Source organism: Meriones unguiculatus, chromosome 11 (assembly GCF_030254825.1).
Source record: "Meriones unguiculatus strain TT.TT164.6M chromosome 11, Bangor_MerUng_6.1, whole genome shotgun sequence".
Taxonomy (NCBI): Eukaryota; Metazoa; Chordata; class Mammalia; order Rodentia; family Muridae; genus Meriones; species Meriones unguiculatus.
Window position 1 is genome coordinate 54,215,745 of NC_083359.1, and position 14,598 is coordinate 54,230,342.

Sequence of the window (14,598 nt, forward strand, 5' to 3'; positions counted from 1 at the left end):
TGAGGCGGAGGTGGAAGCGGGCACTAGTGGGCCCTGGTCCCCTGCTGTTACATTACCAGCTCTGGCTTGAGAGCACAGGCCCTGGGCTGACCTGTGATGGGGCTGTTGTTATCGTCGCCTGGGATCCAGGTCAGCCTCACACTCCTCTCGGCCAGGTCAGTGAGCTCCAAGTCCCTGGGTCGGTCTGGCCTCCCTGGCAGCAGAGGAAAAAAGATGTCACTCTGAGCTCCCGAGTGATAGCTAGTCCCTCTCCTTGGGGTAGTAATAGTCCCAGATAGGTCCCTGAGAGGTCCCTGAGAGTCTCAGGTCTCTAATGCCAACAGATGGAACCTCAGCCTATTTGGAGGGCCAGTGCAGAGACCACCCCTTCCCCCCCAGTAGACAAAGGAGAAGCAAGAATATCAAAGAATATGAATCAAGGAAGTAAGGAGAACCAGGCAGGGCAGATTCAGGGCAGGGCAGAACAATTCGTCCTGTTTTCTTGGATCTTTTAGAAAACACACACTGGGGAAAGGCTGCTGCCTTTGTGAGAGAGGCTGGTGGTAAATTTAAAGTATAGGCTTTTCTGGTCTCATTTTTCATCATGTCCACTTGTTTTTCTGAATGCCAGGACTGTCAGGACTGGAGCTCAGGGGAGCTCTACAGTGCTCGCAGGGCAGATAGACAAGGAAAGTGGGGAGAGTACAGAGAAAGGTCAGGCCCACCAGGAACGCTTAGTCTGGACTAAGTGAGGGCGTAGAGCAGAGAGAGGCAGAGGAACAATGCGAACATCATTTTTTGTGGGGAGGGGTTTGGAAGAGAATGATCCAGCTATAGAATGGAGGCAGACAAATTTCCTCCACATTTTACCTCCCTGAACTGGCTGTTTCTACAGACCTAACAGTGTTTCTCAAGCTGTGGGTCGCAATTCCTTTGAGGGGTTGAATGGCCCTTTCACAGTGGTAGCCTAAAACCACCAGAAAACACAGATATTTATATTATGATTCATAAAATAAGTAAAATTAGAGTTATGAATTAGCAATAAAAATAATTTTATGGTTTGGGGTCACCACAACATGAAGGATTGTATTAGAGGATCTTGGCATTAAGAAAGTTGAGAACCACCAGCCTAGATAGTCATTTGTTAGTGAGTCATAAGTTCACATTAGCGTGTGTGTGTGTGTGTGTGTGTGTGTGTGTCCGCATGAGGGTTGGGGCAGTATATAAATGAATAGCAGTAGATGTGTGGCAGTCTGAATTGATGAGCCTCTGGGGAATAATCTGCAGAAGCTTTCCTGAGTGGGCATAGACATGAGGTGTAGCTAGGGGCCGACAGCAGGCACTTTAGGGCAGAGATGAGTATGGTGAAAGGAAAGGAGATAAATGGCTGTCCAGACTTGAGTCCACCCTGTAGAAGGAGCCTTTGGCAGGGTTGTGACATGGGTCAGGGAGACAGGTGACGGTGGGTGCCTGAGGGTCATGGGTCACATGTGAGACACGTGGTGTGTTGTCTACCCGCTTGTAATGTGCAGTCTTCTGAGGCACAGTGTTCCTCACAATTCCACCCCTGGGCACCAGAGTCCCTGATTAGTACAAATTACCTTTGGGCAGGGCAGCCAAACGGTTAGTTGGAGTGGCCTGATCAGCTGCAAAGGTAAGATGGGTTATCCAGGTTAGCAGGTTATCAGGGCTAAAGGGTCCTAGAAGGATGCAGATGGGTAGCCAAGGCTTTTGTAGCTGTTTGGGCAATCCCACCTCCCAGGTGACTTCTCGTGTTTCTCCCATGGCCTAGAGTGGAGTGGGCCCACTGTGGCCAGCAAGTACAACCTCCACTGCAGGAGTCCAGAGAGGGATCAGGACAAAGGTGAGAGCTGAGGACCTGCTCCACTGGGAGGGGTAGCCACCTTCCCTCCTGTTTAGACTGGTTTGGTATTTGCAGTCCAGCCTGGACAGGAAGGGATGACATCATCTTATTCAATGTATGGTAGTGTGAAATGCCACCAAAACCAGGGAGCAGTGTAGGAGGGGAATAAAGCTGGAGAAGATGCTGGAAGTGTGCACATACCACACACACCCACTCTCTCTGCTACACTTCTACAGACATACACTACACACACACACACACACACACACACAGAGAATACAGCCCCCCCACATACACACACACACCACACTAGCCCCCACTCCATCCCACATACACACACCACTTAAACATACCACACACACACCCACATACACACTCTACACCATACACAATTCATCATCATCATCTTGGTCTAGCAATGCTGCAGGGTGGCCTTAGTCAGTTTGGTGGCGGTAGCTGTAAGAGAGCAGAAGAGGCAGAAGTCACTCCACTTCCTGCCATTCCACACCCTCAGCTGGAATTGGGAAGTCAAGGACCTCACTCGGGAGACAGGACTGTTCTCCTCAGTGGATTTGAAAGTGGCAGCTCCTAATCCAGAGAACTGAAGAGCGCTGACTAAGCATTGTCCCGGAGACCACCCAGTGCTCACGGCTGCTCTGGCTGCTGGCAAGCAGGGGAAGGGTTTTTAGTGCTCCTGTGAGCAGCAGCTGTTACCTAGGACAGTGAGGTAGGCCTTGGCTAGGTCCTGGTCCAGCTCGGTGCTGGCCATGCACGTGTAACTGCCTTGGTCCCGCTCTGCCACGCCAAAGATGGTCAAGGAGTCATCTTCCTTCTTCATCCTGCAAGGTGCCAGGCTGAGGTTGGCAGGAGGGTGGCTCCCATACTGGGCATAGCTGATACCTTCCTCCCACAAAAGGGTAGTGAGAAGAAGCTAAAGGAGGTGGCAGGGCCAGGTGAGAGCATGGTGTGAGGTACCATCACAACACTGACTAGATGCAGGGGAAAAGAGAGTGGATTGGATGCTCCTCAGCATCCACTCTGTACCCATTTCTGAGTCTTCCTTGTGCTGTATACACGTCCAAATTAGGTACCATTACACTGACAACCCAAGACAGGCTGGTGTCTCTCCTCTTCCCCTACATGTGTTTTGTCCTGTGTACCAGTTTCAAGTCCCTGTGCTCCTATGGCTTGTTCCCACCAGGAACAGGAAGGGGGCATCCTAGAGCAATACAGGATTGTTGTAAAGTTTTCAGAACAAATGGGTGCTGGATGCCCTGGCACACAGGCAGGGTGCAGCCTTTCATGAAGCTGGGTGAGACTGGGAATGGATGGTACCTTACTGCGTAGAAGAGAGACAGTAAAGAGCCCTGGGAACAGGAGGCTGGTTCTCAGTGGTTCTCAATCCCGTCTGCACATTACAAAACCCAGGGGACCTTTAAACACTATCAGTGCCTGAGTCCTCACATCAATAAAATCAGAACTGGGGTTCAGGAGTGCAGATGGGGGCACTGTCAAAGCATCCAGAGGCTCTAGGATCCCGGCATTGCACTGATGAAGTAGAAGAGGCCAGACCTGCCCTCTAGTGGTGAGCAGGGGCACTACAAGCAGAACTGAAAGAGTTGGAGCATGGATATGAAAAGATGAAAAAGGGAGGAAGAAAAGTGAGAGGAGAAGGGGTGAGGAAGAGGAAAGGTGGGAGAGAAGAGGTGAGAGAGAGCGCAACAGGTAGCTGATGATAAGAGAGAAGGGTTGCCCCTGAGGAAAAGGTCACCAAGGCCATCACCACTCCTAGTGGCTCCTAGTGACATGGGTGACACTGAAAGCAAAACGTTCCCTTAGATGTGAGTAAGGAGTCAAGATGGAGGGCAGAAACCTGTTTCCAATGTAGAGTGGTTCATCGTCCTTCAGCCAGGAGACAGTGAGCTTCAAGGAGGGGTCATGCTTCACTCGGCACTCCAACTGCACCGTGGTGCCCCTCTTGGCCACCTGGTCCTCGGGCATCCTGTAGATCCTCGTGGGGTCTATGAAGAAGACAACTGGAAAGCTGACCACTGATCTCTTCTCTGCCCACCAGCCCCAATGTGGACATGTAGTGTGACATGCCTGACCCTAACATGTCCAAGCTGTAAGACATGGTGGGGAGTTTCTGTGTGTAGGGTAATCAAAACCCCCAAATAGTTCTCTGGCTCAGAAATCCATGATGTGAGTGGTAGTGGCGGTGGTGGTGGGGAGCTAGGTGAGCCTCTGGATCAGGTTGGGAAGCCACACTTGGGTCAGCTGCAGTCACTGATCAGACCTTAGGCAGGGGTATTTCCAAAAGCACTGGCACCTATGGATACCTGTGGGCATGGTTTTAATTGCCTGAATTCCCACTAGGGAACCCCCTTGCTTACCTTTGACCTCCAGGCGGACTTGATTTTCAGCTTTGCCCAGGATGTTGGTGGCCACACATGTGTAGATGCCTTGGTCCTCTTTGCGAATCATCTTGATTTCTAGACTGCCATTTTCGTAGACGTGGTAGTTACCACCATCCAGGTTGCTTCCTTGCCCATTCTTAAACCTCACAACAGAGCAGCAAACACAGCACACTGAGAAAGGACTGGTCTGAGGGAGCCAGGGGGCAGCAGAGGCCATGGTGGACTTGTGGGGGAGTCCTGCGTCTTGCAGGCTCTGCCTATAATCACTAGCTGGCTCTGGAGAGACTCATGCCCCCTCTGAACAACATGGGGGTTTACCCAGATGGCCAGCTTTGGCTGTTTAAGGATCTTGCTGGTTCCACCTACAGGGCAGAAGGGAAGCAAGAAGACAGACAAACCTGCTGGGGAAACCTGCTCTCCTGGGACTTACCATCGGAGTGTTGGAATGGGAGACCCAAAGAATGGACAGTCCAGTCGCGTCCGGTTGTAAAGGATCACCCTGATGAGCTGGTTCCGGGGAGACAGCATCCGCGGGGGCACATCTGAAAGCCCAGACGGTCACTTTGCCGATATGCTGTGGCGCACAACCCTTCTCCTCCTTCCTTGCTCTTAGCATGGCATGCCTTCCTCTTACAGCAGCTTCCCAGACACCTGGACACCCTTCCTTTCTCCATCCCTTCCCTTTACAAGCCTTGTCTAAGGGAAACCTATCCAACCTACAGCCCCTCCGGCCCAGGTGCCCCAGAAGCACCGGAAATGCTGCCCCAAACATTTGTAGACCACAGTCATGTTATAGCGTCAAAGGACGACATCCTTGCTGTCTGGGTGAGGGGGGAGTGCATTCATCCATCTGTCTGCCCCACATCCAAACTAGCCTTTTCAAAGGGTTTCCACAAATTATCCCATAGCTTCTGGAGTCGATCCTCTACAACCCTGAGACATGCTCTATCTGCCAGTTCCCACTCCCTCTCCTTGTTCTGGAGTGTAGCAGCCAGCCTTCGAAGCACTCCCTACCCAGCTTCTCTGATGGAATGAGCTCTAGGGTCATCTGGCTCAGTGGAGTGCAAGTCCTCCATTCATGCTCCACACCTCCCCAAGCCTGCCCAGCACGCCCAGGCTACAGAGAAGAAAATGTACCCTGTGGCATCACTACACTCCAGGAGACCCCACAGCCAGAGGGCATGCTCACCCAGCACACTGACGAAGGCATTGGCCAGCAGGTAGCCATGTTCATTGGATGTGTTGCACTGGTACACTGCCCTGCTGCTGATCTGAGTGTCCCGGAAGATGATGGTGTCTCCAGCCACCTCCCGGTTGGGGTTGGGTGGTGCCGCTACAGGTAAGAAAGATTTCCCATAAGAAACTGGGCAGCATAAAGGGCATGCAGGGCTCTCTGGACAGGGCCCAGATATGCTGTGGAAGAGGCAGCTGGGTAGACCCACGTAGACCCAGCTTCCAGACTCAGTACTGCCAGAGCACGTGACCTGGGCCCTGAGAGAGTTTGTTTCTCAGTCTATCATCTGGTGGGAATCTGAATCTTTGCTTTATCCAGGCAATAGCTAGGCAACTACAGGCAATAGCTGTGGTTGAAGATAAGAACTACAGACACAGACTAACTTTGTAAATAAGAATCTGAGTATATCTCCAGCCAGCATTGTGAACAATGTCTGCTTCAGTTTCTGGTCTGCGGAGTTTTGTGAAGATCCTGTAAAGTGATTCGTGGAAGGCCCAGCAGGACTGTATTGTGTTTACTCGATTTATTAAGTTAATTAACTTCCTGAGACATGGCCTTGTTAAGTAGCTCTTGCTGACCCTGAACTCACCTGTAGCCTAGGCTAGCCTTAAACTCATGGCAATCCTCCTGCTTTAGTGCTAATCATTGGGATTGTAGGAATGAGTCAATGTGTCTGACATTCACTCATTACAATTTTAATCCAATGTAGGTTGACATGAATATAGCAGCATCCAAATGCCCCAAACCCATTGTCTTCCCATCCTCTGGGCAGAACACTCTCATACACAAAGCTGCCCACCTGCCAGAGCTTCATGCCAACTGAGTCTTCATGCTTGCAAAATTCTTCCTAAGAAAAGTAGCCTATGTACAGAGAGGCCATTCTTGTCTATTGTTCTCCTGTATTGCTGGTTTCAGGGAGCTATAGACCCTGTGCATATGTCACTCTGGGACTTGGGACAAATCAAGCAATATGTCCCTCTTGAGGGAGCATCATTTCCATTAGATTGAGGGGAGGGAATGATGAGGAGTTATAAAACAAAAGCTTTCCAGAAATGTAAAGAATAGCAACTTTTCTTGTTTGTAACAACTGGAAATATCTGGGCTTGGCAGCAAATATTTCAGCTTGCTGAAGCTGAGGCTGAGGCTGTGGGCTCACTGGGATTGCTCAGACTTACAAAGGAACAGAAGTCTGGCCTGATGGCGCCACTCAACAGATGAGAATCTGGGGACTCAGCAGAAGGTAAATGAAGGCACAGTCAGTGTCTTATAATTTTTTTTTTTTTTTCTGAGTACTCTGGGACCTACTCAGCAAAAAGCCACCGTGGAAGTGGCGCCACCAACCCTCCTTGCCTGGCCAATTTCATGAACCCAATTTTCCTGCCATTCACTTCTCTTAGGCACTTCCTGCAGAGGCTGACAGATGACTGCAGGATCAAGGCTCAGCTGCCAGCCCTGGGCTGTATCTACAGGACAGTGCTTTGAAGTGTCCCACCACTGCCTGCTTCCCACAAAGTCTATAAAGACAGAGGAGTGCGGACCACAGGCTGGGGCTACATATCTGCTCGTAGTGGGGTAATAAGACTCCCTGAGGATAGCTACAGATTCAGTTTTAGCTGGTGCAAACCCTCTGCAGTCCAATGCAGTCCACAGTTCCCCCGCTTACCAGCCCCGTGGCCCTCTGCAATTCAGAGCCTTGACTGCTCACCTGCTGTGTTTGAGAGGCTGCAAACACAGCACCTAGCAAGCTGCCCCGCCCCGCTTTGCCTGTCTCCTCTGTTTCTCCACCTGTTCCTTTTCCTTGACTATTTTAAAAATGATTTTTTTACTTAGCATATAAAAATTATGAGATGATATTCTCACACACATACACACACACAATGTACTTTGATCACATTCTCCTCCCACTCCTCTCATCTCCGCCTCCCCACTGCTCCCCTTTCCACCCCCAGTTTCCTTTCTGATGTTATACCACATACACATCGTGTTTAGTTCTTCAACTACACGAGGTTTTTGTCTTTCTTCCCCTCCTATTGCCTTCTCTTGTCTTCCCATATCTTCTTTTTCAACAACTTCCTCCCCTTTCACAGATGTCTACTTTTGTGTCCTTGTGTATATGCATGCATGCATATTCATATTTAAGCCCAAATTCCAACGTGAGAAAACATGGAACATCTGAGTCTGGCTTACTTCACTTAACATGGTACCAATGGTTGAACTTCATGTCTGAATAAAACTCATTGTGTCTATGCATCATGTTACTCTCTAGCCGTTCATCTGTGGATGGACAAAGAGGCTGCTTCTGTGTCTTGGCTGTTGTGAAGGGCTCAGCAAAAGCGTGGATGTGCCAAGTATCTCTGTGGTGTGCTGAAATGTATTCTTTGGAGTATATGCTCAGGAATGATACAGCTTGATTATACAGTAGTTCTATTTTTAGTTTTGTAAAGGTATTTTGTTTTGTGTGTATGTACACATGCCAGAGTGCACTTGTAGAGGTCAGAGGGCAGCTTTTGAAAGTTGGTTCTCCCCTTCTATCATGAGCGCCTTGGGGTTCAAACTCAAGTTGCCAGACTTGGCAGCAGGTGCCTGAGTCTTCTGAGCCACCTCACCTGCCCAAACACAAACATGTTAGGTCGGGATGAAGGTTGTCATATATATGTGTGATGTGTGTGTGCCACGGCACATGTGTGATCAGAGGACATGTTCGTTGAGTTGGTTCTTTCCTTCCATTTTTATGTGGGCTCCAGGGATGTGCTCAGGCTCCTGTGGCAAGCACCTTCACCTGTGAGCCATCTCGACAACTCTATCCCAGTGTATGCACATGCAGTGACAGTTCTGGAAGTTTTGTTCCTTTAAGAAACACAACAACAGTATAAGAATATGTTTTTGTTTCAATAGCATGGGGCGGGGTGGGAAAAAGAGAAACCCACACTGTAGCAAAGACAAGCTGCATGTGTGCATGTTTAGACAGAGATCTCTTTATGTAACCCTGATTGATTTGGCTTGGAACTCCATACGTAGAACAGTCTGGCCTTCAACCTCACAGAGATCCACCTGCCTCCGCCTCCCATGTGCTGAGACTAAAGGCGTGCACCATCATGCCCAGCACCAATTTTGGTTCTTTTCGGAATTTCCACACTGGTTTCACACTGGCTGCCCCAGTTATCAGCAGAGTACAGATGAGTTCCTCTTCCCTCATCTGCGTCATTTTTGTTTCAGTCCAATTGCAGTTTTAATTTGCACTTTCCTGATGGCTAGGAATGTTGAATGTGTTTTCTGTGTTTATTGGTTATTCGTATTTCTTTTTTTGAGAATTACCTGTTCAGTTAATCTGCCCATTTGCTGATTGGATGGCTTGTTTTCCTAGTATTACGTCTTGTAGTTCTTCAGAGTCTAGTACTCTCAGATGTAGGGCTGGCGAACCCGACCCCTGCTCTGCAGGCGGTGGCTCCACTCTGCTAGCTGGCCCCATCGCCGTGCAGTCTTCCTAGTACACACAAAGTGCCTATCAATTCCTGGAACTGTTTCCAGAGATGCCGGAGTCTCTGGCAGAAGGTCCTTGTCTGTGCCTACATCTTCAAGTGCTTCATGTTTTCCTCTAACACTTTCAGGCTTTACATTAAGATCTTTGACCTGTTTTGCATTGATTTTTGTATAAGCTGAGAGGGATGGATCTAGTTTTTCTTTTTCATGTGGACAGCCAGTGTCCTTGTCAATGTATGCTTTTGACGCCTTTGCCAAAAATTAGGTTGCTATGGTTGTGCAGGTTTCCATTAGGGTTCTGTATTCTAGTTCATTGGTCTATTTGTTTTGTTCCAGAACCATGTCGTTTTCATTACTATAATTCTGTAGTATAGTTTGAGATCAGGTATAGTGACGTCTCCAGTATCTCTCCCACCCATGAATTTCTGGCTAAGGTGGACATGTCCTTGAACTGAGCCAAAGCCAAACTTCCTTAGATGGTCTCTGTCAGACACTTTATCACAGTGACAGTTAATACTGATGTCCTTCTAATTTCTAATGTTGTCTTTAACGTTTAAGAAACAATGTTTCTCCTTCCTTCCTTCCTTATTTATTTACTACAATTTATTCACTTTGTATCCCAGCTGTAGCCCCCCTCTCCAGTCTCCTCTCAGTTCCACCCATCCTCTCTCTTCTCACCCTATGATGCAGGTCTTATCAGGGCTGGCTGCATCATCTTCCTCTGTGGTCTGGCAAGGCTGCACCCCACAGGGAGAGGTGATCAAAGAGCCTGCCACTGAGTCCATGTCAGAGACAGTCCCTGCTCCCCTTTCTAGGAAACCCACTTGGAAACTGAGCAGCTTATGGGCTTCATCTGAGGGGGTCTAGGTCCTTTCTATGAATGGTCCTTAGTTGGAGCATTGGTCTCTGCAGGCCCCCCTGGACCCAGGTTTTTTGGCTCTGTTGGACTCCTTGTGGAGTCTCCAGGTCTTGCTATCTTCCCTTTATTCTATAAGATTCCCTACACTCTGCCCAAAGTTTGGCTTTGATTACCCTGATGGGTAGTCTTTCAGAGGCTTCCTGTAGAAGGCTCCTGTCCTGTTCCCTGTCTTCTCCTACTTCCGACGTCTATCATGTTTGTCTTTCTGAATGAGGTTTCAGCCTCTTCCCTAGGGTCTTCCTTGTTGTTTAGCTTCTTTAAGACTATAGATTTTAGTATGTTTATCCTATAGTATATGGTTAACATCCACTTATAAGTGAGTATAAAGATCATCCTGAGTGAGGTAACTCAGAAGCAGAAAGACACATGTTCTAAGTTGTAATTGTAGCACTCTTTCACCTTCTTGGTTAGACTAATCACTGGTGTGGGGGGGGGTTGTTTTGTTTTGTTGAGACTATTGTGAATGAGACTATTTTCCTGCTTTTTTTCTCAGCAAGTTTGCTATTGGTGTAAGAGAAAGCTTTGTGTATTGATTTCATATACTGCTGCTTTGCCAGAATCATTTATCAAATCTAAACTCTTTCCTAGGTTTGTCACCTGCAAATAGGGACTTATTTTCTTACTTGTGTCCCTTTTATTTTTGTCTTTTCTTATTGCTCAACTGAGGCTCTAAGTACTATCGTGACTACAAGAGCAGACAACCTTGTCTCATAGTTTTCTTAGACAGATTTTCAGTTTTTCCCATTCAATACAATGTTTCATAGGTTTGTCAACACAGACTTTATCGTGTTGAGGCATGCTCCTTCTGTTCTTAACTCCTTTAGGAAGGCTTATCAGGAAGGAGTGCTGGACTTTGTCCAAGGCCTTTCTGGGTTGGTTGAGATGGCTTGTGACCCCCATCCATACGTCTATTTATCTGTTGTATTACAGCTGTTGATTATATATGTTGAGCCAACTTGCCACATCCTTGGAATGAAACCAACTTGACTATGGTGTGTAATCTTCATGACATGTTCTTGAATTTAGTTTGCAACTGTTTATTGATAATTTTTTCATCTATGTTTGTCAGGGAAATTGGTCTTCATCTATATATTTTTTTTCTTGAGAAAGAGTCTCATCCTTTAGCCCAGACTAGCCTGGAATTCATCAAGTAGTTCAGGCTAGCCTTAAACTCATAGCCATCCTTCTGTCTCAGCCTCTTGAGTGATCTATCATGTCCAGCCTTATAGCTTGTGGGTGTGTCCTTGTCAAGTTTGTATTAGGGGTTTGCTGGTTTACTGTGTTGGACAGGACAGAGTCTTTCATAGCTTTGCTCATTCATTTATTCTCTACAAGAAAGTTATATTCTTTGCTGGGTTCTCTTGGCTGACATTTTATTCCTCTTTGTGTTTAGAATTTCTTTAAGCATTTCTGCAGAGTGGGTTGGTGGCGAAAAATTGCTTTAATTTGTGCTTGTATGAAAACATTCTCATTTTTCCACGAACTTATTTAATTACATTTTTGACATTTATTTAGTGAATGTGAGGTATGCATGCGCTGTGCATACATCTGGAGGTCAGAAGAAAATGTACAGGAATCAGCACTCTTCTTCTAACATGTGAAATCAAAGTCAGATTGTCAGGCTGAGCCATATTGCCAGCTCCTCTCCATGAAATTTAAAAGATAAGTTTGATGGATGTAGCAATGTTGGTTGACAGTTGGTTTACTTTCAATGACTGAAGCAGATTAACCTATGCTGCCTTGGTCATTTTTAGGGGTTGTATTGAAGTTTGATGTCATTCTGCTGCATTTGTGAGTTGATATTTTTTTCTTACACCTTTTGCTATTGTTTGTTTGGTACTTTGGACATCTTGCCTATGATGTATCATCAATATCTGGTCATGGCTATTCGGGGTTACAAATGTCTTTTTGTTTTTGTGCTGGCTAGTTTATGTTGACTTGATACAAGCTAGAATCACTGAAGGGCATGGAGTCTCAACTGAGAAAATGCCTCTGTAAGATTGGGTTGTAGGCAAGACTATGGAGTATTTTCCTCTCTCTCCTACCCAGTTTTTAGTTCCTGCCCTGCTGTCCTTTGATGACGAACAATCATGTGGAAGGTAAGCCAAGTAACCTCCTTCCCCCAGGTTGCCTTTGTCATGGTGTTTTACCATAGCAACAGAAACTCCAACTTAGGCTTAGGTAACTATATTTGCAGTTAGATTTAGGAAGTTTTCTGCTGTAATTCCACTGAACAGATGTTCTATACATTCAGGTTTTTAACTCAGCTCTTTCTATTGCTTCCCGGATTCTTAGGTTTGTCTCTTGATTGTAGCTCAGAATTTTTGGAAGTTGTTTTCATATTATTTACTTAAAAAAATTTTAGTGATGTTAGTGATGTTTAAATTTAGTAATGATGATTTCCTTGACCTTTCCCTCTACTCCTGATAGTCTTTCTTCTTCATGGTGTGGTCTGTTGATGGTTTCCATTGTGTTGTTTTACTTGATTCATTGTGTTTTTCATTTCAGGATTTTTATTTGATTAAAAAACAAAACAAAACAAAACACCTCAGTTTCCTTGCTTGTTCACATTGCTTACTTTTTCCCGTGTTTTCTTCTGACTTTTTCATCTATATTTCTGGCTTTGTCTCTTGATCCTGAGCTGATTTCCTCCCTTCACTCATCTAGTTGTTTCCATTATGTTTGAAGTCACTGATCATTCTTTGCAGGGGTCATGCTGGCTTGTTTGTGTTCCTTGTGTGTCTGAGCTGTGATTTACATATCTGTTGATCCTGATAGCTCCTAGGGTTTCATTTGTGCATCTTATTTTTTTTAAGATTTACTTATTTATTATTTATTTATACAGTATTCTGCCTGCATGTATGCCTACATGCCAGAAGAGGGAACCAGATCTCATTATAGATGGTTATGAGCCACCATGTGATTAATGGAAATTGAAGTCAGGGCTTTTGGAGGAACAGCCAGTGCTCTTAACCTCTGAGCCATCTCTCCAGCCCCTCATTTGTGTATCTTCTTATTGTGCTTTAAAGGGGTCAATTCCCAGAAGCCTTCAGAGAGGAGACAACAAATTGCTGTGACAGCAACAACATCAAGCCATACTTGGCCTAGAAATACACGTAATGGTGGCTAAAGCCCACGGATACATCACTAATGGCCGTAGAACACAAAACGGCAAAATAATGCAGTGTGCTGTGAAGCTGAAAATTATTTAGAGTACATACAATATTAGTAAATAGTTGAGATAAAGGAAGGGGTTGGGGAAAGGGGAAATTCAAGAAACAAGGTTAGCTAGAAGAAGAGAGGACTGTCTAGTAGAATGCTGAAGGGGGAGGGGAAAGAAAAAGATTAAATATAGGCTCATTAATGGAACAGACTGTAAAGAAAATGACAAAAATGTAAGAGAATGAAACAACATAGAAGACTGTTCTGGGATGAGAATCATGATGACATCACTTCATTAGTGATTGCTGCATCAGGACCTGGCTTTGATCTCAGAGTCCACGTAAAGAAGCCAGACACAGGGCGGCATGTTTACAATCCCAGCAATGGGGAGGCAGAGACAAGTGCATCTCTGGGGCTCCCTGGCCGGCCAGCCTAGCCTCCTTAGCAAGTTCCAGTCCAGCAAGAGGCCTCGTCTCAAAAAACAAGATAATGGCTCCTGATGAATAACACTCAAAGTAGTCCTCCGGCAAAGACCATATATAAACCTGCACACACACAGAGCCTTGAAAACTAAGATAAAGTCTAATAACAGTACAATACAAAAAGAAAGGGAAAACACAAGAGGCTAATAAAAAAGAAAATACTAACAATGAAAAATGCACAACACAAGTATATAAATATAAGAAAAATATAATGCTAAAATAAAGAAGTTAAAAAAAAATAAGCTGAAGTGCAAAGAGAGCCGAAAGAACAAGTGAAACACAGGTGGATTAAGAAAAAGTTAGAGCAATTTCTTACTGGGGCTTTGAAAGCTGGAACCCATCAGATTTGGTGGATTTGGGTTTGCGGGTAGTGTAAGAGGCTGGTAACCCTGGTCTCGTCTGTGATTAGTGTTGTCGCTGAGCTTGTTACGGGAGAAGAATCGTGTCTGCCAGAGTGGTTTTCACTTTCTCTGCACACCAGGGGCCTTGTCGGCCACACCTTGTGGTCTGTGTGCTGCATTCTTCTACTCCTCTGTACTCCACAGTGTGTGCACCCTGGGGTGGAAATGTTCTAGCTGGAAGTGTCTCCCCCGAGCGCACTGAGTGGGGGCAAAGGCATGGCATGACCTTGCTACAGGCAGCCCTGCCATTGCTCTTTCCACACCTCCCAGTGCCAGCCTCCCTGCTGTGGAGATGGTTGTGTAGGTCAAGTGGTCAGACGGAACGGAACAGACAGGTGGCTGCTGAGATTCACCCGCCCACTGACCTCTGGTTATTCTCAGTTGGTAAGGTGAGCTGCTGGCCACTAAGGGTGAGACTACCTTTCCCTATGTATCAGTAATTCTCAACCTATTGGCTGAGACCCCCTTTCTCACATCAAATATCCTGCATATCAGATATTTATATTATAATCCATAACAAATTTACAGTTATATTCATAGCAAAATTACAGTTATAAAGTAGTAACGAAATAATTTTATGGTTGGGGGCCACCCAACATGAGAAACTGTTTTAGAAGGTGACAGTATTAGGAAGGTATAGAAGTGTGCTGGTCACACTTC

General features: G+C 46.2%; 1 protein-coding gene across 23 annotated transcripts in view; it reads right to left on the minus strand.

The window, feature by feature from the left end:
* Positions 1-14,598, minus strand: part of Nfasc (neurofascin) — a 168,528-nt gene that overhangs the window by 40,094 nt on the left and 113,836 nt on the right. For 17 of the 23 annotated variants that reach the window (XM_021636369.2, XM_021636360.2, XM_021636376.2 and 14 more), the window contains 7 exons: positions 5,450-5,593; positions 4,691-4,802; positions 4,237-4,403; positions 3,717-3,864; positions 2,558-2,682; positions 1,581-1,625; positions 92-193 (listed from right to left, as the gene is read on the minus strand). In XM_021636369.2, coding sequence (XP_021492044.1) covers positions 92-193; positions 1,581-1,625; positions 2,558-2,682; positions 3,717-3,864; positions 4,237-4,403; positions 4,691-4,802; positions 5,450-5,593 — 843 coding nt within the window. The remainder of the gene's footprint in view (positions 1-91; positions 194-1,580; positions 1,626-2,557; positions 2,683-3,716; positions 3,865-4,236; positions 4,404-4,690; positions 4,803-5,449; positions 5,594-14,598) is intronic. The other 6 variants (XM_021636373.2, XM_060364283.1, XM_060364300.1 and 3 more) reach the window with 1 other exon arrangement.